The 26,102-nt window shown below is 39.3% G+C and overlaps 1 protein-coding gene across 1 annotated transcript in view; it reads right to left on the bottom strand.

The window, feature by feature from the left end:
• The window catches only part of LOC121443395 (DNA excision repair protein ERCC-6-like 2), an 83,429-nt gene that overhangs the window by 20,290 nt on the left and 37,037 nt on the right, over positions 1 to 26,102 (bottom strand). Inside the window, exons 13-17 of the mRNA XM_041645151.1 lie at positions 23,626 to 23,725; positions 20,237 to 20,389; positions 18,831 to 18,911; positions 15,858 to 16,962; positions 9,304 to 9,458 (exon numbers count right to left, since the gene is read on the bottom strand). Coding sequence (XP_041501085.1) covers positions 9,304 to 9,458; positions 15,858 to 16,962; positions 18,831 to 18,911; positions 20,237 to 20,389; positions 23,626 to 23,725 — 1,594 coding nt within the window. The remainder of the gene's footprint in view (positions 1 to 9,303; positions 9,459 to 15,857; positions 16,963 to 18,830; positions 18,912 to 20,236; positions 20,390 to 23,625; positions 23,726 to 26,102) is intronic.

Below are 26,102 nucleotides of genomic sequence, written 5' to 3'. Positions count from 1 at the left end.
AAAACCTCACAACTGTCTAAACCATGAAGTTTTTCAAAGTCAATTTCTTTGTGCAATCAGAAGCCTCAACATCTAGGAAAAGGGTTAGAATTATACCACTTCCTAAAAAGAAAAATTATTTTTGTTTATCTAATCCAATGTTGGCTAAGTTCTTAAAAAATGTATGTATGTATATATACATATGTTTTCTCTATCCCTTTTCATGGGAAATCAGTCATAGTTCAGGACAGGTTCTTAATAAAATTAGAAGACTTACCAGGTAGCTAACCTTATTAATTATTAGCTACCTTATTAATGAACAATGAACAAAAAGTAATAATAGATAATTACATAGAACCACAGAAGAGTTTATCCCTCATGTGACTACTAAGCCATTCCCACTATTATAATAATAAAAATCTATGTTCTGTTTTGAGTAATTTCAGCACCTTTTTTAAAAATTATTTTTCAAGGCAGTGAGTGTGTTTTGGATACTATGAGGAAGGATACCACAGGTTTTCTTGGACCGTAGCTCTAAGAAGGACAGGGCTATGTATACAAGAGCACTGGCTTGTCCTTCTGTCTAACACACGAGTATTCTTCACTCAGATGATGCACTGTTTTTGTGGAAAAGAATGTCACCTACAATCAATCTTCCTCTTAGGGATAAAGACACAAAGCTCCTTTCATGCCAATAGTAATACCATAACCTCATGCATATATTCACTGTAGTCCCAGAAATCTTAATCCTACTTGTTACTTGAAAAAAAAAACTATCTGATAAAGTTATATAAAGTTAATATTGAGATAAAGAAGAAAAATTAGTAGACAAGAAAAGCCCCACTGAGAGTAAATTCTGTTAACATGTTAAATCCATACACTGTACTTACTGGACTACCTCATAAACTAGTCAATTACTTTATACCATTGACGATTATCCTGATAAAAATAGAGTAATAGAATGTTCCCTTTCCCCAAAGTCTGCTCATTATAAACAGTCCACTCTTCCTTGCTGACTCCAAAGTTGTATAAACACACTGCAATCAATCCACCAAAGCTCACAGAAATCCTTGCATTAAGTAATCCAAAGAATGTCAGTCTAACACACATACAAGAGAAGTTCCTGCTAACACAACATTTTGAGTTTATAGTATTCTCAACAATACTTAAATCTCCGTTGGTTATAAAAAGACACTCCCACCTCAGCCTGACAGCCCGCTTAGCACACTCATTTACAGCACACTGAAATCATATAAAGAAGGGTTTACTATTAATCCAGGTTTTACTACAAAGTGACCCATTATTTTTCTGTCAAACACTAGCAGGAGTGCCAAGTGTCTGTCATCCAATTCAGGGGATTAAGTCTTCTTTTATAGTCTGATACTTGTACCAATTTATAAAAATACAGATATAGTTTCTTAGAGTTGGTCACAGTCTATATTTTGGCTTGGATTCAGGCAGCAAAGGTTGACTATGACAGCTGGCAGGAAACTCAGGGGAGAATACATCCTCCCCCTTTAGTCACCATATCTCAGTTGCCATAGTGATTAATCCTTAATTGAATGCTGTCTTTGTACACTTTTTTTCAGAAAACTTTAAGCAACCTTAAGTTGAAGACATGTGGTTGATTGAGAAAGGAGGCACTGCATCACCACAGGCTTAGTGTGACACAGCCTCACAGTACAGTTCTGAGACACACAGCCCACAGGTACAGTTCTGTGACACACAGCCCTACAGTACAGTTCTGTGACACACAGGCCCACAGTACAGTTCTGTGACACACAGGCCCACAGTACAGTTCTGTGACACACAGGCCCACAGTACAGTTCTGAGACACACAGGCCCACAGGTACAGTTCTGTGACACACAGGCCCACAGTACAGTTCTGTGACACACAGCCCCACAGTACAGTTCTGAGACACACAGCCCACAGTACAGTTCTGTGACACACAGGCCCACAGTACAGTTCTGTGACACACAGGCCCACAGGTACAGTTCTGTGACACACAGGCCCACAGTACAGTTCTGTGACACACAGGCCCACAGGTACAGTTCTGAGACACACAGGCCCACAGTACAGTTCTGGGACACACAGCCCCACAGTACAGTTCTGGGACACACAGGCCCACAGTACAGTTCTGAGACACACAGCCCACAGGTACAGTTCTGTGACACACAGCCCCACAGTACAGTTCTGAGACACACAGCCCACAGGTACAGTTCTGAGACACACAGCCCCACAGTACAGTTCTGAGACACACAGCCCCACAGTACAGTTCTGAGACACACAGCCCTACAGTACAGTTCTGTGACACACAGGCCCACAGTACAGTTCTGTGACACACAGCCCCACAGTACAGTTCTGAGACACACAGCCCCACAGTACAGTTCTGAGACACACAGCCCCAGAGTACAGTTCTGAGACACACAGCCCTACAGTACAGTTCTGAGACACACAGCCCACAGGTACAGTTCTGAGACACACAGCCCACAGGTACAGTTCTGAGACACACAGCCCCACAGTACAGTTCTGAGACACACAGCCCTACAGTACAGTTCTGTGACACACAGGCCCACAGTACAGTTCTGTGACACACAGCCCCACAGGTACAGAATTCTGTGACACACAGCCCCACAGGTACAGTTCTGAGACACACAGCCCACAGGTACAGAATTCTGTGACACACAGCCCCACAGTACAGTTCTGAGACACACAGCCCCACAGTACAGTTCTGAGACACACAGGCCCACAGTACAGAATTCTATGGACACACAGCCCCACAGTACAGTTCTGAGACACACAGGCCCACAGTACAGAATTCTGTGACACACAGTCCCACAGTACAGTTCTGAGACACACAGGCCCACAGTACAGAATTCTGTGACAAAACCCCCCCCAGTACAGAATTCTGTGACACACAGCCCCACAGTACAGTTCTGTGACACACAGCCCCACAGTACAGTTCTGGGACACAGAGCCCCACAGGTGGAGTGAAGTCTGGGACACACAACACCTTTCCTTTACAAACTTAAAACCTTTCTTTCTGGTCTGAACTGAAACAGAAGACACATGGGGTTTCATTGTAGATATCCTTACAAAGATAGTTTTTAAATATCAAAATATAAATTTTGCTTGCTATGGTTGAATAGCATTCTATAGTGAATATATAGCACATTTCATTATCTTCTGAAGGACATTTAAGTTGTTTCAATTTTAGTACAGCCAAGGATATTGCTGAGAAGTGTTATGGGGTAGGATATCAAGTCCTGTGGGCATATGCCAAGAAGCAGTATAGATGAACGGATTATATAATAGATTTATTTTTAGCTTTTTAATGATTTCCATATGGATTTCCATGACAGGGAAGCAACACCCATGATACTACAACAATATGGCTGCCTAAATGAGACCCACAATAATGACAACATCATTATGACTATTTCTTTCTACTGAAAGGGAAAATCTCATGGGGTTCACTATACAAAGAACTACAGGCAACTAATGACTGCTGAAAGGATTCTCTCCCAGGGATGAGTACTCTAAGTTGGCTATCAAATACAAATGGTCAGCTCTGAATTTACACACACACACACACACACACACACACACACACTCAGTAGGTTATATTTATATTATTTATGCATATGTATATACATATATATACATATAAATGTGTGCACAACAATAATCAAAGAGAAAATGGTCATCAATTTGACAGGGAGTGTGGGCATGCAAGGTGTTAGAGGGAGGAAAGGAAAGAAGGGAAGTAATATATTTTAATTTAAAAATAATTAAAAAATAAAAACAGAAAACAAGTATAATTGAAGGTAAAATATGTGCTTATTTTGCATACTATTTTATATTTGTATTGTCAAATAACAGGTATAATTACAAATTTATTTTGAGAGAAAGAGGTCTTACTTTAGTACATCTATAGAATGTTCTACCAATAAAAACTAGTAAGTATTACTACAAGAATAAAAAAGAAACATGAAAAAGCTTGTGTATTTTAGGTCTTTCCTAAAGACATTGGTGAATTTTCGCCAGGCAGTGATGGTGCACGCCTTTAATCCCAGCACTCCGGAGGCAGAGGTAGGCGGATCTCTGTGAGTTAGAGGCCAGCCTGGTCTACAAGAGCTAGTTCCAGGGCAGGCTCCAAAGCTACATAGAAAAACCCTGTCTTGAAAAACCAAAAAAAAAAAAAAAAAAAAGGTTGAATTTTCAAAGTAGATTCACAGTTTTTGATATTTTGTTTAACAACTATTAGCTTAAAAATACTGAGGAACTCTGAGGGTTATCTAATACTGTGGTGTCCATTAATTCTCTTACAAGTTCTCCATTTGGTATACATATTTCTTTGTAAGTTAGTCAAAGGCTGAAAGTGAGCCTCAAGTGTAGCATTCCCCACACAGCCAAACACTGAAATATTGCAACCACTGTTGCTCAACTATTAATTTCTTATAAATACATAGATTTGCTTTGTTTTGCATCTGGCTGCAGACACACACACCACCTTCTGAAACATGTGTTTTATACAGAACACTGATGACAGACAAGCACTCAGAAGAATCCTCAGCAATCAAGAAGAGACTGGATTTGAGCCCTAGAGAAAAGATTCTAGGCCTGTAGGTGGGAAGTCTGTTTTATTTTTATTTTTAAGATTTCAGGAGCAAGAGGCCTCCAAGTATTCCTTCCTTTTTTTGTATTTTTTGAGACAGGGTCTTTCTACAAAGCTTTGGCTATCCTAGAACACACTATGTTGACCAGGTTGGCCTCAAACTCACAGGGTTTCCACCTGTCCCTGACTCCCAAGTGCTAGGATTACAGGAGTGTACCAATATGCTTTGCTCCAGGTACTTCCTGAGACTGACAGAAATCTCCTTTGTTCTTCCTTCATTTCCCCTCCTCTCCCTCTCTGTGAGACAGTCCTGGCTGCTGTGGAACTTGCTTTATAGGACAGGCTGGCCTCCAACTCAGAGATCTGTCTGCTTCTGCCTCCCAAGTGCTGGGATTAAAGGCGTCCGCCACCACTGCCTGGCCTATTTCCTTTCTTCTTGTTTACTCTTTTCCCCCAATAACTATTTAACTTTTTTAAAACTTCAAATTTACTGATGCCACCTACCTTTATACAGTGAGTGATAGAAATATCTCACCAAAGATGGAAGTGAGTTTTAATAATTTTCTCATTAAAGATCTTGAAGTAATACTGTCCAGTATGATGAAATTACTACTTTCAGAGAAATTCTGGGAAGATGGCTTTTGCAAAGCTGGATGAAATTTCACTGTATTGAGTACTGACGTAAAGATGTCAGTTACAGAAATGACCATTCTGGCCCACTAGCATTGGTGGCACTGGTGGCATTGGTGGCATGGGTAGATCCTCCTGATCATGGTTTGGGTGTGTAGGTACATATGTCAGAGGCCAGAAGACACTGGGTATCCTACTGTTCCCTTGCCTTATACCCTTGGGGAAAGGTTATCAACGAACCTGGAGCTGTCTGTTTTCAGCGAGGCTGGCAGGCTAGCAGGTCTCAGCTATTCTGTCTCCCGGGCCACAGTGCTGGAGTTACAGGCTAAGTGTCCATGTGCAGTCTTTCACATGTGTGCTGGGGATTGAAACTCGGGTCTTCACGCTTTGCAGCAAGCTTTCTTACTCACTTAGCCATCTGCCCAAAGTGCTGATCAATTGTTTTAAAACTTCTTCCAATCTTCATACATACCACAGTTTAGCCATTAAATAGTTGATTTAATCATATTCCATAAAAAAAGGCCTCTAAGCTGAATGTGGTATAAGAATATATTTAAGCACAGAAGACCAAACACTGAGAAAGGAAGTGGGCACCATGCCCCACCCCATCTTAGTCAATGCTCTACTGCTGTGAAGAGACACCGTGACCACAGCAACTCTTATAAAGGAAAGCATTTAACTGGGGCTGGCTTACAGTTCTGTAAGTTTAGCCAATTATCAGCAGGGTGGTGCACAGCAGACATGGTGCTGCAGAGCTGAGAGTTCTAAATCTGAGTCTGCAGGCAGCAGGTAGAGTGAGAGAGAGACACTCGGCCTGGCTTGGGCTTCTGAAACTTCAAAGCCCAACTCCAGGGACACACTTTCTCCAACAAGAAAATACCTCCTAATTGTTGCCAAGTAGTGCCAGTCCCTAATGAAGAAACCTTCATATATATGAGCTTATGGGGGCCATTCCTATTCAAACCACCACAGCCCCCAACCAAGAATCAATTTGTTATTGACAGTTGCTGGGAGAATTAAAATCAGTTTTCTTCAAAGCAATGACACTGGGCGTACTGACCACATCCCAGGGAAGCCGTATGCTCAGTAACAGTTAGCCAACACAAAACAAACTCCATGGCCTATTGGGTGTCTGCGTATGTGTGTGCTTGGTTTGGCCTTTTTTTTTTTTTTTAAACAAAAGAAAGAAAAATAATATGAAGTAGGGTGGATAAAGAGAGAGGGACCTGGGATGAGTTGGGGGAGGGGAAAAATGTGACCAAAATTTATTATGGGAAGTTTTAGAAATAATGAAAACAGAAACCTCACAGGATAGATACCTGCTTCTTTCATGGTAGGAGATGAATCTCATTATGAAAACTATGCAGAGACAGGATTTCAGATGAGACTGTTCCTATAAAACGCTGAAGTCAAAGTGCGTTAGAGGGGAGGTGTATTTCTCGTTTCACATCTTTCTTAAAGATGGCTCTGAAGAGGCTGCTTACTATTTCTACATGTGGGAGACGCTTTTCAAGCTCACATTTAGATGAACTGTGTTAACTGTGACGTTCTCCGTGTGACCAATATCCAGTAAATTATCTCATTTAACTCTAGTGTACTACAGAGATGTTTGACCATCCATGTTCATTCTAGCACTATCTACAACAGCCAAGACATGAACCAGCTGAGATGTACTAACTCATGAACGGGTAAAGAAAATAAAGTTTATATACACAAGGGGAAAGAATGAGATTATGTTTCCTGCAGGAAAATGGGTCGAAGGGTAAAGAAAATAAAGTTTATATACACAAGGGGAAAGAATGAGATTATGTTCCCTGCAGGAAAATGGGTTGAAGGGGATTCTTACTGAATGCAGCACAATAAGCCTGACCGAGAGACAAACACTACATGTTTTCTCTCATACAGAGACTCTAATAAAATAAAAATGTAAATACACAATACGGAGGTAGGAAAGGGATATGCAAGCAGAGGATGTTGTCTAAAAAGGAGAGGGATAGGAAAAACACAAAAGGGTAACGGGAGGGCAAAAAACAGTATCTGCTTCCTTTCAAAAGAAAAACCTAAATTTGCATATTAAACTGGGTCCTTTTAAAACCCATCATTACATTTACTCTATGGATACTGTAGGAGGATGGGCTCTTCCCTAGCTCATTTAACAGCCTCTCCCACCCCATGAAAAGATTCCAGATGAAGAGCTAGGGAGATGGGTCAGTAAAGTCCCTGAGGAGCAAGGGATCTCCAGAGCCCATGAGGACCCTGAGACTTGTGTCTGCAATTACGGTGCCTGGGAAAAAGAGAGGAGATAGAAATAAACAGCCAGCCAGTCTAGCGGGATCCATAAACTTCAGGCTCAGAGAGACCCTATCTCAAAACCAAGATGGAGAGAGACGGAAGAAGGCACTTCACGTAGAGCTCTGGCCTCTATACACACATGCACACAAGCACACCACACATACACACACACACACACAAATCTCAGATGACAAACTGCCTTCAAATTATATGCTATGAGAAGCTTTGATTCTCCTAAGACTGGTATTTTTTTGTTTCTGTAGTCTTTGTCTGCCCCATGTTCAATGTTAAAGCATTTGGAGTATAACCCCTCTTTTTTTGGCATGTGAATTCACTCCATTACACTCAGCCCAGCATGGTGGTTTGTGTCTGTTCAGCATCTGGTCAACAAGATCATTCAAACTCGAGCTGAGACAATACCGGTTGTCTCCTCTGTTATACCCACTGGAAATCTCACACTGTCTTGTCGGTAAGATGTCTATGTAGAACGTGCTAACCACGTGCTGCAGTCTACCCTTCTTCCAGTCACTGCTCTTTAGTTCACATTTCCCTGGTCGTGAGTTTAACTTTACACTCTCGATTTACTGTTAAGACAATCTGAATCAAATTAAGACAGTTGGAAGGTTCAGAGAGATTTCCCCCAGCTTCACTCTTAAAAGCAACACTACATTATATCACTGTTACATGCAACATGCACTTTTAACTCTGACCTATAAAACGAGAAACAGTAGGCTTTTAGATGAATACAATAACAAAAACATTTTTAAAAATCTTTGATGAAAATGACCATGTATAAACAAAAAAATACAACCATGTAAGTCTTTATTTCCATGCAGCAGTAATCTTAAGCAGGAAAATCCAGGCTTTATTACTTTAACATTATGAAAATCCTTCATAGAAGTCTGTATGAGGCTAGATTTTTGTGTCTGTGTCTTTTAGATGGGGAAGAAAACCTGAAGAAACCTAATCATATCCATAGGAGCAGAAGTAGTTGGGGGTTATGATTTAATTTGTGTAACTCTTCAGGTTGTTTTGAATTTGGGGACATAGGAATATTTTTTAAAAAGGGATAACTATTAGTCAACTCAGTTTTACTGGTCATTTTAATTTACAGATGTCATTTAATTTGTCCTTTTGCTGTGATAAAATACCAAGATGAAGGCAACTTATAAAAGAAAAAGAGTTTATTTAGAGTTTAGAGTTTCAGAAGGTTAGAATCTGTGACCATCACGGCAGGGAGCCTGGCGTGAGGCAGGAAGGCAGACAGGCATGTGCTGGAGCAGTAGCTGAGAATTCATATCTTGATCCATAAGCAGAAGGCAGAGAGAATACTCTGGGAAGCCTGCCCACAGTGATACACCTCCAGCAAGACTACACCCCCTAATCCTTCTCAAATAGTTCCACCAACCAGGGACCAAATATTCAAACATGAGTCTATGGGGCCCCTTCTCATTCAAGCCACCACACAATCCCAACATCTTCTGTGACTGTCACTATTACAATGCTATATGGCTTTTCCACACTTAGTTCTATGTCTCCTAATAGAATCAGCGGCTACTTCTGAGGTCATAAAAAGAACCCTATTAGCTGGGTGGTGGTGGCACACACCTTTAATCCCAGCACTTGGGAGGCAGAGGCAAGCGGATCTCTGTGAGTTTGAGGCCAACCTGGTCTATAAGAGCTAGGCTCCAAAGCTACAGAGAAACCCTGTCTTGAAAAACATCAAAAAGGACCCTACTGAGAAACTTTTGTGAAAAGTGAAATAAAAACTAAATTTTCTTACCTTAGAACTGCAAACAGCTACATTAGCAGGAAGCTGGGAAAACTGTTTCAACTCAAATACATCACGTGTTGCCCAATGGCTCATGTGATTTTCAGCTCTGCTTGATCCAATCACATTCTGATTTGAGTGGATATATGCCACTTCCTGAACACCACCTAGGAGGCAAACATGTTTATTACATGATTAATCACTATGATGCAATACGGCTCTAATTATCCACAGCACACTAAGAACAGGATATACCTGCTTTGTTACTCCCTCTATTTTTGAGACCTTCTTGCTATGCAGCCCAGGTTAGTTTCAAACCCGTGATTCTTCTGTCTTAGCCTCCTACTTATGCTTCCTTCCTTTCTTCCCTCCCTCCCTTTCTTTCTTTATAAGATAGCACCTTACTTAGTAGCCCTGGCTGACCTGGAACTCACTATGTAGACCAGGCTGGTCTCAAACTCAGTCAGCCCGGCTCTTACTCCCCATTGCTAAGATTAAAGGTGTGCACCACCACATCTGGCTATGCTTGCTGTATTTTAAAATTATTATTATCTTTGTGCTTCCTTAAGATAAGAGCTTACTCTGCAGCTCAGGATGGCCTTGAACTCTTGGTAATTCTCCTCTCTAAGCCTCCTGAGTATTGTTGAAATTACAGGTATAAGCAACTATGCTTAATGGCTTGCTTTATTTTTAATGTTTAAAAGATCACGTTACTATCACAACATTTTAAAAAGTAAGTGGAAAAAGGAATTCAAATATGTTGATTCAGGTTAACCTGGAAATGACTTTCTACTGTTATCAATATGAGAATTGCTGAAATTAAGTAAGAATTTTTAAATTTAAATCTGAAATGAAGATTTTTGTCGGTGAGAATCATGGTTAATGGTCCTGTATAGATTTTTCTTCCTTGCTAATTTCAAACTGTTCTTGCACATTTAAGGAGCTGCTCTAGGCTTATCTGCTGGTCTAAGAAAGCCCTGGTGGCAGTGATGGACGAGAGCATGGGGTTTATGACCAGAAAGTTGTGTTTGGTTGGTGGTGCTCGGCTTTATTGTTTGTATTTTGTCTTTTTTTGTACACATGCCCAGAGAATGTCAAGATGAGAGCTTTTTAGGAAATGAAAAAAAATTTTAACTCATAGCTTTTTATCTGAAAGAAGTCTTAAATGTGGCTGTATTTTTTTTATTGCTTTGCTTCTAGGCTCTAATAATTTATTTTGAAATTACAGCCATAAAAGAGGAGGCTGGAAGTAAGGCCTGTAAAAATTTTCTCAAACAGCCCTGGCAATGAACCTCAGCTGTGACCTCAACACTCTACTGGTTTAGCCCTGAACTCTCCAGCAATCACCAAGCACAAACCACTAGACACTGCGACATCATGTAATTAAAAGTTTCCAGGAAAACATCTCTAGGTGACACAAAATACCACTAACAACTGCTGACACCTGCCGTTAAAAACCTCATGTGATCATTTTTAAAAGCGTTTGTAACAAATCCTTAGCCCTCTAATTTCACTGGAGTAAACAATCCAATCAAAGTCCTGTGCTGAGTTAGTAATGGGACCAGGATGCACAGATATAATGGGGATACTTTAAATGGGTCTTATCCATAAGAGAAAGCCTAATGCAGAGGTAAATAAAAGTTAACAAGCTGCATGTAGCACCTTATTTCATCTTTCTTCACATGACTTAAGGGGAATAAGACAGACACTCATAAAGCAATGCTAACTCATAACCACTAAGTAGATTCTGAACAAAGGTTGTTCATTCCCTCTGAATCCCCAGGTGAAATAAAAAAGCAACTAGACAACAAAAGTAGACACCTATGGACCACATGAAAACAAAATTAGATGACAGGGCACTTCCATGATCCCTAAATTACAATCAAGTAGAGGCAATCTGCCAATGACAAAACTATGGTTCTCCCCTTGGGGGATTGTCAAATGACCCTTTCGCAGGGGTCGTCTAAGACCACCAGAAAACACAGGTATTTACATTATGATTTGTAACAGTAACAAAATTACAGTTATGAGATAGCAATGAAAATAATGCTATGGTTGGAGGTCACCACAACGAGAATCCGCACTAAGAGGCGGCAGTGTGAGGAAGGCTGAGAATCACTGCTGTACAGTACTGACATCTGTTTTATGGAAGAAGGGAGGTGTAGCATGTGACAGACCTAAGAACAGGTGATCCCAGGATAGCCAACAGGCATTTGATGGGAGGCACAAAGGGTCACCCAGAGGGAAGGTGTTCTGCTCACTAGGACTGAAGGGATCAGAAGTCTTACAGTAAGAAGGCCTCAGGAGAATTACCAAGCTAACTATATAATAAAAATTCCCAGCCAGAGCCCAGCAAAGAGAAGCAACATGGGGAGGTGATCAGTGTGTGTAGGAAAGCAGGATTCAGCACTAAGCAGGGGAATAATTTCCCCTAAAATAAGATCGAAAGAATTATCTGGGTCAAATCCCAAAAATTATAAGCAAAGAAAGAACAAGCAACAGAGTAATATCCCTGTCAGAAATGACCGGCTCACAAAACAGACATGTCAAAACCAGGTAAATGATAGACTCACAAAAAAAGACTGATGTCAGAACACTTTAAGACCATGAAAGAAGTCACAAATTAACAATATAAATCAGCCCAGGTGGTGGTGGTGCACACCTTTAATCGCAGCATTCAGGAGGTAGAGACAGGCAGATCTCTGTTCTATAGCCAGAGTGAGTTCCAGGACAGCCAGAGCTACAGAGAGAAATCTTCTATTGAACACCTGCCCCAACCCAAAAATATAAATCATAATTATAATATTTTAGAAATGAGAGGTGGAATGTCTCAGAAAGACTTAGACATTAAGAAAATGTCCTTTGTAACTTCTGGAGGCATCAGTATTCCTGATTTCATTCATGTTCTACTATAGAGCTGTAGTAATAAAAACAGCTTGGTAGCAGCATAAAAACAGACACATGGATCAAGGAATCGAATTGAAGACCCTGACATTAATCCACAGATCTATGAACACATGATTTTTGACAAAGAAGCCAAAACTGTACAATGGAAAAAAGAAAGCATCTTCAACAAATGGTGGCATAACTGGATGTTGGCAAGTAGAAGAATGCAAATAGATCCGTATCTACCGCCATGCACAAAACTCAAGTACAAGTGGATCAAAGACCTCAACATAAACCTAGTTACAATGAACCTGATAGAAGAGAAAGTGGGAATAGCCTTGAATACATCGGCACAGGAGACCACTTCCTAAATATAGCACTAGTAGCACAGACACTGAGAGCAACAATCAATAAAAAGGACCTCCTGAAACTGAAAAGCTTCTGTAAGACAAAGGACATGGTCAGTAAGACAAAATGGCAGCCTACAGAATGGGAAAAGATCTTCACCAACTCCACATCTGAAAGATGGCTGATCTCCAAAATATATAAAGAACTCAAGAAACTAGACATCAAAATACCAATAATCCAATTAAAAAATGGGATACAGATCTAAATAGAGAATTCTCAACAGAAGAATCTTAATGGCCGAATGACATTTAAGGAATTGCTCAACATTCTTAGTCATGAGGAAATGCAAATCAAAATGACTCTGAGATACCATCTTATACCTGTTGGAATGGCCAAGATCAAAAACACTGATGGCAGCTTATGTTAGAGAAGATGTGGGGTAAGGGGACTACTCCTCCACTTCTGGTGGGAGTTCCAACTTGTATGGCCACCTTGGAAATCAGTATGGCAATTTCTCAAAAAATTGGGAATCAATCCACCTCAAAACCCAGCATCACCACTCTTGGGCATATACCCAAAAGATGCTCAATCATATAAGAACACTTGCTCAACTATGTTCATAGCAGCATTATTCATAATAGGCAGAACCTTGAAACAACCTAGATGCCCCCAATCCAAAGAATAGATATGGAAAATGTGGTGTATTTATATAATGGGTTATTACTCGGTGGTAAAAAATAAGGATATCATGAAATTTGCAGGCAAATGGAACTAGAAAAAAAATCATCCTGAGTGAGGTAACCCAGACCCAGAAAGACAAACATGGTATGCACTCACTCATAAGTGGATACTAGATATAAAGCAAGGGATAACCAAATCAGAATCCCCAGCTCCAGAGAAGACAGGTAACAAGGAGGATCCTAAGGGGGACACACGAATTGCCCTGGGAAAAGGAAATAGATGAGATCTGTGTAAATGGGGATAGTGGTGGAGTGGGTAGAAGGAAGGGGAAGGGGGAGAACATGAGGGAACTGGATGGCCCAGTTGGGGGGAGGGATAGAGTGGGAAGAGTAATGAAAGAAATATCTTGATAGCGGGAACCATTATGGGGTTAGAAAGATACCTGGTCCTAGGGAAATTCCCAGGAATCCACAAGGATGACCCCAGCTCAGATTCCTAGCAATAGTGAAAAAGGTGTCTGAACTGGCCTTCCCCTGTAATCAGATTGGTGAATACCTTAACTGTCATATTAGAGCCTCCATCCATTAACAGATGGAAGCAGATGCAGAGATCCACAACCAAGCACCAGGCCAAACTCTGGAGTCCAGTTGAAGAGAGGGAGGAGGGATTATATGAGCAAGGCAGGTCAAGATCATGATCGAGATAGCAATAGAGACAGCTGACCCAAGCTCATGGGAGTTCATGAACTTTAAACCAACAGCTGGGAAGCCTGTATGGAACCAAATTAGGCTCCCTGTATGTGGGTGACAGTGGTGTGGCTTGGATTAGGATCTATCTCTAGTGTATGAGCTGGCTTTTAGGAGCTCACTCCCTATGGTGAATGCTTTGATCAGCCTTAATGAAGGGGGGAGGGGCTTGGCCCTGCCTCAACTTAATGTGTCAGGCTTTTTTGACTCCCCAGGGGAAGCCTTACCCTTTCTGAGGAGTGGATTTGGGGTGGGGGGTTGAGAGGAGGGGAGAGCAGGAGGAGCAGAGGGAATTGTGGTTGGTATATAAAATAAATAAAAATTACAAATTAAAAAAAAATAATTAAAAATAAAAACAAAAAGAAAATGTCATTTGTAAGTGAAGACTAATCTAGAAGAAACATTAAGAGGAAATAGATAATGACAAAAACCCAAACAAGTGAAAAGATAAAAATGATTTAAGAGATGATCAATTCTCAAGAGCAGTGACCAAGACGGAACAGCTGAACAAGTCCCTTGATGCAGCATGATGTTCCTAAAGAAAGACTGGTGGAAACTACATCTGCACATGAGAACACTGACTCGGAGTAAACACCAAACACAGTCTGCTGAAACCACTGGGCAGCAATGAAAAGAAATAATATTGAAAATACTCAGCAAAATGTGAGCCAAGGACTTTATATCCAGCAAAACTGGCTTTCAGGGCACAAACCATTATCACATGAACTTCAGCAGAAAAAAAAAAAGTCCCTCTGCAACATGTCTTAAAAGGTTTACTAGAAAAGAAGGTCCAGATGATGCAAATGATTTAGAGACACTGACACTAGGAGGACTGAAAGGGACCATGAAATTTCTAGTTACCTGTACACCACGAGGGAGTGAAACCAAAGGGGAAGAATTTAGCCAAAGTCTCTGGCAGTTTAGACATAGTGTAACCACTGTAAAAGTGGAAAGAAATGGAACAGTTTGTCAAAAACAAACAAACAAACAAAAAACTTAAATTAAAAATGTTTTCGTGATGCTCTGCTTCTGGGATACACCTCCAACCTTCACTGTGGTACCATGTCAACGCATTCCTTCACTATTGTGTAGTAGGAGACAAAATAAATAAGCAATTATGGGACATTATAACTAAATCAGTCTTTGTATGTGACCAGAATGATCAAGATGAAAGAAATAATATTCAAATATAATGGAGATGAGAGAGAACTTTCTAATTAAGTACCACTATAAATATGGAAGTATAAATATAGTTCATGAGGTATATTCACCATCACATACAACTACATAAAATATATGTGTATGTATATTCATATACAAATGAGTATATGTATAATATACATATTAAGATATATAATTACAAATATAGTACAAAAACTATAGATGCAAACGTACAAATAATATGACCACTGAAATACTTCACAGGTAAATCACAGGTAATACAGAGGTCGGCGAACATGTCTGACTGCTGAGAAAACTGAGCAAAATGCAGACTGGTGGAAACTCTGTAAGTAAATTACATGGTAATGAAAGGATGGAGGAAGATTCCTGCAGATTACACAGACTACATAAGATGAAGTGGACAAGACTGAACTACGCTATCAGAGAATACACACCCATGTGAGAAAACTTGGAATTTATACTAAGGAATTTACGAATCAAAATAACTGGTTCTATGGCACAGAGAAGCTGTGCTGAGGGTGGGCCACACGGAGGGGCATCACAGGGAGACAGCAAACTCTCCACCCTCCTGTAGGTGGCCTTTCCTTTACCTCCACTTCATTATTTCTTCATTATCCTGAATTATTGCCTCAATGCAGCATCCTGACTTTAGAATTATTTTACAGCTGGCTGAATAATCTCTCTTAAAATATGACTGAAAAAGTTATTTAGAGAAATGTTTACCTAATATTTTATCCATTGAGTCACACATTTGCTCTTGACTGACAACTCTTTCATTTAAAAAGCTTGCTGGCTTCCTTGATATAAAAGTGTTGTTTTTCTCATCCGGGCCAGGTAGCTTGGAGAACAAACTGATTCTATCTTTTAGTTCAGAGGAACTCCGACGGCTGACAGATACACTGTCATCAGAGGACGAGAAGTCGTCAATGACCTGAGAGCTACAGTCCCCATCTGCGTGCACTTGTTCTGCCTCCTTTGCTCTTCCAGGAGACTGATAAGGCTCCCTTTTGTTTTCCTTTTTTCTCTTAAACTTTAGGGAAGTAGTAGCTCTTTGCTTTCTTATTCTTGCCTTGGGGAACATGTCGATGTCATCAGATTCATCGCTAATATCATCTGTATCTTTTCTTTTCCTAACAAGTTTCAAGGTCATGTTCTCAGTACTCAAGGGTTTTGAGGGTCCATTTCCTTTGCCACTGTTCTGTCTACCAGCAACACAATTTCTTTTCACAGGGTTTTCTGCTTCAGAATCTTCAGATTCACCAAACAGCAGCTTAAAGCGTATACGGTTATTAGGGGCTTTCTGAGCTGGATACTGTGTGGGATAGATGACATCACTGTCTTCTGACTCTGTGTCATTTTGTCCCCTGACATGATGTCCATCTGTACTGTGATACTTTCTTTCATCATCAGATTGAGAAGAAACGTTCTGTTCTAAAATCTTCTTACTTTTATCAAAACCACATTTTTCATTAGGATTTTGGATGTTCTCTGATTTCTGATGTTCTGAAGTACAAACAGAGTCTCGAGTTTTCTGACAAGCAGCCTGTTTGGCTTCTGCTGACAGGCATGTGGGCTGCTCATCAGAACTTTCATCACTGGAGGCATCATTTCCATCGCCATCCTGGACTGACTTACAATTGGCCTCAAACAATTTAGAGAATCCACACTGCAGCAAAGTGAGCTGCGCTGAGGAGCCTGCAGCTCTACTGGAGTCAGAGACTCTGTGTTCAGCCGTCTTTCCGAGGGAGCGGCCCACTGTCTCGTCATCACTGAAGTCACCGTAGAGCTCACAAACCTCTGTGGATTCTTGACAGTCAGGGTCTCCAGGCTACATAAAAAAGCAGTCAGAAACATCAGAAAACATGAGGGAAAGGGTGGTGTGCAGTGGTGCATGCCTACAGCTAGAAAAGCAAAGGACTTGGGAAATAGACAGGAGGATCAGGTGTTCAAGACCATCCTCTGTTGTGGGATTCTGATCCCTTTAGCCAATGGCTTTTGGGGATTATGAGTCCTAGGGCAAGACTTGTCTGCAGATGTGACAATTTATAAGCTTAGGGAGAGGATCTCGCTTTTTCTTGCTCTCATGCTCTCCTGGGTGGCCAGAGCGGAGTAGGCAGCTTGCTCTTCATCCCTGAATAGACTGGATGAAGACAGCTGATCAGTGGTGGCATCTACATCCCTCAGTATCAGTGAGCGTTTACCCCTATTTTATACCTAAATAAATTCTTGAGAACCCTTAACATACTCTTGCAGCTTCTTTTAACAATCCTCCACTTCACCAGAAATTCAAGGCCAGTCTTGACTATATGAAACCCTGTCTCAAGAACAAAATTTGCTACAAATTTAAATTCAGTTCCCTTTCCATGATAACCCAAGTTAAGGATAACCTTCAGTTCCCTAAAATTAAAGCTTAATTTGTTAATATCTTCAGAAAGTAATTAGATATTTCTGCCAATATTTTATATTTGTGTTTATCTACATTAAAAAAAAAATTGTCAGCCTGGGCCAGCAAGATGGCTCAGAGGGAGAGGCACCCGTGACCAAGCTTAACAACCCGAGCCTGATCCAACTTGGTAGAATACAAAATCTGTAAAGAAAAACAAGTCCCCTGAGTTCAAGGTCACTCAGTTCACATAAACTTAAATCTCAAAAGCAAACAAAACAAACAAAAACAAAAATAGCAACATAAAAATGTAGACAGAAGTTTCTGTCCTACCTGGTCCTGCAGCTGTTCAGTACCAAATAAACACACAGTGGCGTCTATTAATTATAAACTGTTTCGACTATTGCTCAGGCTTATTACTAACTAGCCCTTACAACTTAAATTAACCCATAATTCTTATCTATGTTTAGCCATGTGGCTTGGTATCTTACTCAGTAAGGCATTTTCATCTTGCTTCCTCTATATCTGGCTGGTGACTGTGTCTGTGCCTTTTCTCTTCCCAGAACTCTCCTAGTCTGGTTGCCATACCTATATTTCCTGCCCAGCTACTGGTCAATCAGCATTTTATTAAACCAATACGAGTGACCAATCTTTACAGTGTATAAGAGCATTATCCCACAGAATAAAAATCTTCCGTAGATTTCTTTTATCTTATATCTAACATGGCCTCTGGTAACAACATAGGTTTCATGGCTATATGATGAGATCTTAAGATCACAGACTCAAACCAACACAATACTTGCTTTGATTTACTGAATGATTTTGATACTTGGGTTTAATCTTAGATGCACATTGATGGTCATTTCTCTATTTAACTTGTTCTTCAGTTAAAAAAAAAAAAGTCTGGCCTGGCAGTGATAGCGCATGCCTTTAATCCCAGCACACAGCATGCAGAGGCAGGCGGATCTCTGTGAGTTCGAGGCCAGCCTGGTCTACAAGAGCTAGTTCCAGGACAGGATCCAAAGCAACACAGAGAAACCCTGTCTCAAAAAAAAAAAAAAAAACCCGAAAAAACAAAACAAACAAACAAACAATATAGTCTGGTGTGGTCACTTACAGAAGGTGTTTAATTTGGGACTGCTCCTGGACTTGTTTATATGAATATTGAGCACCTTAAATAATTAATTTCATTCATCATCCTATGACTTTATTCCTCTGAGATTTTAGAAAACTTTCTATTTTTTGTGTACTGAAAAATGAAGGAAGAAGTAGAAGAAAAGACTATCACATGCCATGTTTTCTGGTTTACTCACTGTTTCTAGTTCCTGTGCTGAAAGTCCCCCTTTCAACCATGTCGTGGCTGTCATGATGCCAGCTTCCACTTGGCCTTCTCTCTATAATGTCCACAAGGGAGAATATAAACAGCTGTAAATACAGAGTGAAACAACCAGAAAGGTAACAGCAAAGCAGGCTAAGTCTAAGTGGCTTTGCATCCTAATAAGAAACTCATGCAGTTTCACAAATAGACAACTAGTGGCTGTGTCCAGCTCCACTGCAAACACTGCTGGGAAGCACAAGTGTCCCATCTGCCCAGGAATCCGCCATCACAGCTGCTGTTTCATGTGTGAAGACGGAGCACAGGGCACCACCATCCAAGCATCACCAAGCTCTGGTTGTGTCAGCAGTGCATTCCCTATTATAGCCACTACAGAACGTCACTGGGCTGCTCAGTCCACAGGTCTTCTAGCTTCCCCAGTGCTCGTCCTGAACAACTACTCAAGCATTACATTTAACACTCACAGTACATATATCCACCTGTATAAATGCCCTCCATCTCATCTCCATCAGGACAGAAATTGCTCAAAGACAGGGATTAATTTTTCTTGAACTATATTTATGATGCTTACTAAATGAAATACAGTCAAGAATTTTACTACAAAGTCCCAGAAGCCAAGGGAAATAGCCTGGAGTTCTTGTTGGCTGTTTCCTCATCTATGTAAGAAGGAGATGGAAAAGGATGATATTCCAGAGCTTTATCATATCTACACTAATATCAGTTGAGAAAAAGGACAATATTCTCAGTGTTCTGGTAAATTAACGAACTTAAGGAATTTTTAAAGCCATGTAAGTGTCTCATTTGAAGAATAAGAAACATCTGTAAGCTGAGCAGGAACATAGCTAAGAGTCTGAAATATTGGTGTGGAATTTTTATTGGGAACAGAAAACAAAAATCTCTAAGAGACAAGAGAGTACATCTCAGGGAATATTTTGTAACTTCTAATCAAAACATGTTTTACAGTTTTGTTTATTTAGGAAAATCTTAATTTTTTAGCTCTCAATTTCAACAACCGTTTTCAGAATAATAAACTCTTGTCTGTCTGAATGGCCGTGGAGGCTGTACTATCTCACGCGTGCATGGAATATATGGATGTGTATTATCTATAAATTTGTCTGTCTGAAATGGCCGTGGAGGCCGTACTATCTCATGCGTGGATGGAATATATGGATGTGTATTATCTATCAGCATCCACGAGAAAGCCTTGGCTTTGAGGTACAATTCAGTTCCCATTTCTTTAAAAGTAAACATACTAAACAGGCATTTATGCTAAGGAAAACAAAAAATTTCTCTGACAAGGAGACACCAATTGTATTTGAAAATTCCCAAATGATAAAACTGTACTGAAATCATCATTGAAGAGGTCACAGAACAGCTCCATACCTCCAGGATGTCTCTCGTAAGACATGACCCTTGGGACCTTAGTTTGAAGAGGTTGTGGACACCAAAGAGCTCTCCTCGATGTTCTTTTGACCCTTGTACTGCTTCAAAGTATCGCTTGGCATTTTCACTTCCAACCACCACACAGTGAAGTTGCTAGAGCAGAAAAATAAAAGATATTTCTGAAATGTTTGCTCCAGCAGTATGTCAGAGTTTCCTGGCACTCCCTGCACACACACAGTTTTAGTTGGGTTGGCTGAATTGCCTTAAGGAGGAGATTTTGTTTCAATTTCCCTGCAGATGTTGCCATTATGGTGAAATAATGATCTGGCCACCTTGCTGAAGCAGGCATTTTATATTTCCTAGTTTATCTGTTTTTTAAATACTGAGTCAAGATTACATTATTATAAATGTTTTATTATGTTTAATAATGAAATCTGACATCTGAATAAATTTTTCTTCTTTTAAAATTACTACATTAAAAAGTATATTTAAGTCAAGTAAGCCTTTGCCTACCACAAGTGGCTTTTGCTCATGATGTTTATTATAGTAACACAAAGCAAACTAAAACAGCAAAATAGAAAGAAGATTTTATTTTAACATTGCTATTAAATAGTCAAATATAGAGTTAATGCCTTATCCTCCAGAAGAACCTATTTCTATGAAGATTTTTTAAATTCTTATAATTTTTGATAACTTTCATATTAAATATTTCTTATAATATAAAAAACTATTAGCAGAATTGTTATATCACTTATGTTAAAATCTAAAGTAACTATACAATAAACATGCTGATGCCAAGCTAACTGCAGATTTACCAACCACAATATTTCATTGACAACAACCATGAAAATCTTAGAAACACCACTGTCAAGAGTTTTGAGAACCCCATCAATGGAGTAATTTAGGATATATGTGGATATATATCATTTTAGCATCATCATATGGATATTCTCTATTTGCTAACTATTTCATAATGTAATGTAAGTGTGTAAAATTTAAACATGACCTTTGAGGAAATACACATAGATGATAAGTCTGTGAGTTTCAAATGGCCCAGAGAAACAAGAAAGGTAATAGCTCCAACAAGGAGAAGGCAAACATAGAAAATGTTATCAAACGAGAATTGGGGCAAGTTTGGAGTTTTTTGAGCTGCTCAGTCAATTCTTCTGCAAATTTTTCTAAATAAATTGTATATATAGGTATACCTATGTACAACATATAGATAAGGCAAATCTTAAAATGCCAAACTTGATTGTATATGATGCTCCAAATTTCAAGGACCACGGGTGCTGTATAAATATTATTTTAAACCATAGACTATCTGATCCCTGCATGGAAGCACAGCATACCCCATTCCAAGTCCTCCTTAAACAAGAGCTCTCCCTTAGATCTTTCCGGATGTCCCTGCAGTGCAGTTGCAGCTACAGAGGAACAGTTTCATGTATAAACATAGCTTTTGATATGAAGTAATATGGTTCCAGGTACTAAGATTTGCTAACCATAATCCAGCTCCGTGGTGCTCTTCATTTCTTTTCTTCACCTGGTCACTAGTGCGTTTCAATCCACGCTCACTTCGGCCTACTCCATGGTTGTTTCAAGTAGAGCAGAGATTGTCTAAGTTTTTAGCCTGGGTGATGAGTGACTTTTTGTGTAATCAGCAAAATGTTTGCGTTGTCTTACTTGTTTGCTTCCAGGATCTCTATCTGTTGCTCTCACTTGGGAACAGACAACTCTTGGCTGCACAGTGCACAGATGAAAATACACGTTAAGCCACCTTATTGCACATGATGCTCCAGAGTTTCCAGGAATTCTTTTTTGGGGTAGTGACTGTCTAATTTTTCTGGTGTTCTTCTTCTGGCTGAGTTTCACTGAGTTTCTTTCTTTTCTGTCTTTAAGGATCCTTAAACAATTTCTGGGCCCTGAGTAACCTTCTGTGTTTCAACATATTTACAGCTTTTTTTGTTCTTAGTTTTTTTTTCTTTTCTCAAAGAATGTGAGGCTCAATGTATGTATGCCTGATATGCATCCTTGTTTCAAATTCCAAACTATCTTTAAACCATGTGTTCTACCTTTTCTTTATATGATCGCTACCTTATCTTTGTATGTATCATACAAAGTTCTAAACACTTAAATTACAGTTTCCTGAAATTTTTCTATTATATATTATTTTACAGTATATAATATGCCGTTTTAGATAAAACTAAAAGTGCATATAATAATAGGTTGAAAACCACTTACATGGTTAAGGAAACATTACTGATGACCAGTTTAAGACAGAACTCAAAACTACAGGTCCTAAGAAATAGCCTATTTTTTTCAAAAGTGGTTAAGTTAGAAAAAAACTTCTCTCAAGTAGTTCCAAACTATTTCCTTTAGAGCTAAATGATTTAAGAAAATATACAAACTGCTGCGCATGGTCCTATTTTTAGAATGAAGAAGTTAGCATGAGTTTTAAGACTGAATCATTTTTAGGTTAACTACCACCACATGTGAAAGATGTTTGTTCTTAAATAGATGCCAGTCAAATATACAGGGAGCAATTCAAATTTAATACTTGTAATTAAACTTGAGCCTCAGTTCGGAGCTTCTCAAACGAGCAATCCTAAATGAAGAACTGTTTATTTATAAGTATGAAGAGAACAGAAATTAATATCCTACACATATTAAAGAGCCAATGAGATTTCAGATGAACACTCAAGTACCAAGCAGCAGCAGCGGAAGCTCTAGCTGCACAATCTTATTTCCTGGGCATCTCTGCAGCCAGTTTCCTAAGGTGTCTCTGTATCTTCAAGGCATTCTCGATCTTTTTCATGTCTCAGCACATACAGAAGAACCCATGAATATCAACCTACAGTAAAAAGAGGAGGTCCCTTAAGGCTTGAAGGTGGCTCAAGAAATTCCTGCTGTTAGTTGTGCACCGGAAACTCACCTATAGTACACATATCACACCCTGGCTCACTGTATGACTTAAACCATGGTCAGTGTACTAGCTGAGTCCTGGCATTCCTGGGAGCAAGTTAAAAATGCAGAGTCACCTGGGCAGTAGTGGTGCATGCCTTAAATCCTAGCACTCAGGAGGAAACAAAATGCAGAGTCTTTGGGCTGTACCTCAGACCTACTTAATCAGAACCTGAATGTCAACAAATCCCCAGGTGATTAAAGTGCACATTAAGGTTTAAGAGATACTGCTTTAAGAAGCTTTCAGGAGTAAAATCCAATGAACTTGACAATTACTCTATTTTGTGCACGTGTATGGGAAGAGTATATTTTATAATCTTAGTAAATTACACACTAGAGTAAAAATTCAAAAGTTCTTTATACAAATTTGTTCCTAATTTCTGAAAATAGACCCATGTTGACTTCTAACTTAGAATGAAGTATATTCTCACCTGTTTGTAAACCTGCCGTAAGTACATGATCTCCTCCACAGTCCCCAAGGATATCAGCCTGAGCACTTTGACGTCTCTACACTGCCCGATCCTGTATGCTCTGGAAATTAAAACCAGGACGTCAGGTGAAACAACCCGAAGTTTAAGAGGCAGCTTCTATGTGTAGTAGTGGACGATCACAACATTTTTAATACCTCGTGCTTAGGTTATGTGGTGTTATTTAGTAATAATGCAAATATATCTAGTCATATAAAAGATTAGTTGCTGAGAATACTTTAGAAAAGGTATATAAAATGTTCTGTTACAAATATCATCGTCCACTGCCCCAAACTTTTTTTTCTAAATTTAGCTTTTTCTTTTAGGGGACCTCCTTATGGATTCCTCCAAATGTAGACTGATCCATAGTGGCAAAAGCAAGATTAATGTCTGCCTGGGAACGAAGGGCTGTGGGGGAAGGGATACATTCATTATCTTGATCATGGTGATGATGTACACAATCATCACCATTTACCAACTGTATACATTAAGTTCGTCAAGTTTACTATATGCAAATATGGCAATTACACTTTAATAAGATTATCTAAAATAAAAACAATAAAAAGTACCCCTCCCAAAGAATAAAAACGAAAATAAAAATAAATTTTGTTAAAAATAATTGAAAATTCTCGGATGCAGGTTTAAGAACTGACATATATCTTCTGGGTCTGAGTCAATCACTCGGTTACCTAAATCCCCAGGTTGTCAGGTTGTGATACAGACCCTGATACCAACCACACTTTATACTGATTCGCCACAGTGGTTACCAGTCTGCTCCCTCTGGTTCTCAAACAGGCTCTATTGATGCTCTGAACAAAGTCATATTCCTCAACACTTGTGGAGTTCCTGATGCAAATGGACAAGACATAACTATTTACATTATTAACTATTAATTATTAACTATTAACTATTTATAATACTTGAAAAATTTTATAACTTGGGGAAAATTTATTTTGAACTTGAGAGATCACTGTCAATACTATTAATATTTGGTATTCTCTCATAAAGACTTTTGGGTACTGCAAACCTTGTTTCTGCAGAAGGGAATAAAGGGGCTGTAAAAAAAAAATCAGAAAAGGATCCAAGAAAATATCAAATCTCTCCCTCCCTCATGTGTGTGTAGTCCACTGTTTTGTGTTCTGTGTTAGAATGCTTGTTTTTTAATCTCCACGGGTGAAACTTGAATACATGTACTTATGCTTCATCAAGTTCTTGGTCCATCAAACAGGGACTTACAAATGATGAGTCTTCTACTATATAGAGACAAATATAAAGGAACTGCTTTACAACATACAGGTCAATGTCTTGATTTCTCTTTGTTCTAGAGACTCAGTGGAAGGAGATGGTTGGGGAGGGAAATGCACTATGTTATGAGGGAGAGTGGAATAGTTAAGTCATAGGGATATAATTGAAAAAGTACAAAATTAGGACCTAGGGTGGTAACTCAGTAAAGTACTTGCCATTAGTTGTTAGTAAGCCTTTCTGATTTATTATTATTATTATTATTTATTATTTAAGACAAGCTCTCTTACGTAGCTCTGGCTGGCCTGGATCTTGCTAAAGAGACCAGGCTAGCCTTCACCTCCAGAGTGCTGGGACTACAGGTGTATGCTACCATAAAGGCATCTTTCTGCCTCTTAAACTCTTCTGTCTTGTCCTCTCCCACCATTCTTTTAATTAATAACTTAAATTATGTCATGTTAATAATGATAATTTCTTCTATAACTTTCTCTTATTGCTTTTTTGTTTGCTTGCTAGTTTTCTAAGTTATACTGTGTTTTTCATTCACTTTCAGTCTTTTCTAAGGAATTAATTTAAAATTCGGGGTTGGAGAGATGGCTCAGTGATTGACTCCTGGTAGCCATTGAACTGGAATACAATCACCTGTAACTCCAATTCTAGGGGATCCAAAGTCCCCTTCTAGCCTCAGTGGACACCATATGCACAGAGTGCACACGTACTTATACAGGCAAACAATACACATAAAATAAAACCTTAAAGAAGAAATTAAAATTATAAACTAATGAGAACTTAGTGACCTACAGTGATTTCACTAGTACTTATTTCTAAAAACAAAAAAAAAAACCACATCCACTCTTTTGATTTTTCTTTCATGATAAAATACATGCTACATAAACTTAATCATTTGAGCATACAGCTGAAATGCAAAAAAGAGACCCAGTGCTTTGGAACCAATATCATGTATACTATGCATACCTTCCTCATTTCAAACTGAAATTTCTTATCCACCAAACAGCAATTCCTTAGTCTCCCCCCCCCCCCGTACCCAATTTTCTCAGTAAGGATTTATAGCTATAAATTTCTCTCTTATTCACTGTATCCCATAAGATTTGGAATGATGTTTTCATTCACTTCAAAGATATGTTAAATTTCTTCTGCCACTTCTTTGACCAGTTAGGGGTTTTGGGTGGGTTGTTTTA

The sequence above is a fragment of the Microtus oregoni genome, unplaced genomic scaffold (assembly GCF_018167655.1).
Source record: "Microtus oregoni isolate MIOR12 unplaced genomic scaffold, Mior012 000105F_ref0000443, whole genome shotgun sequence".
In the NCBI taxonomy this organism is placed as follows: domain Eukaryota; kingdom Metazoa; phylum Chordata; class Mammalia; order Rodentia; family Cricetidae; genus Microtus; species Microtus oregoni.
This window is presented reverse-complemented; position numbering and strand designations above follow the sequence as displayed.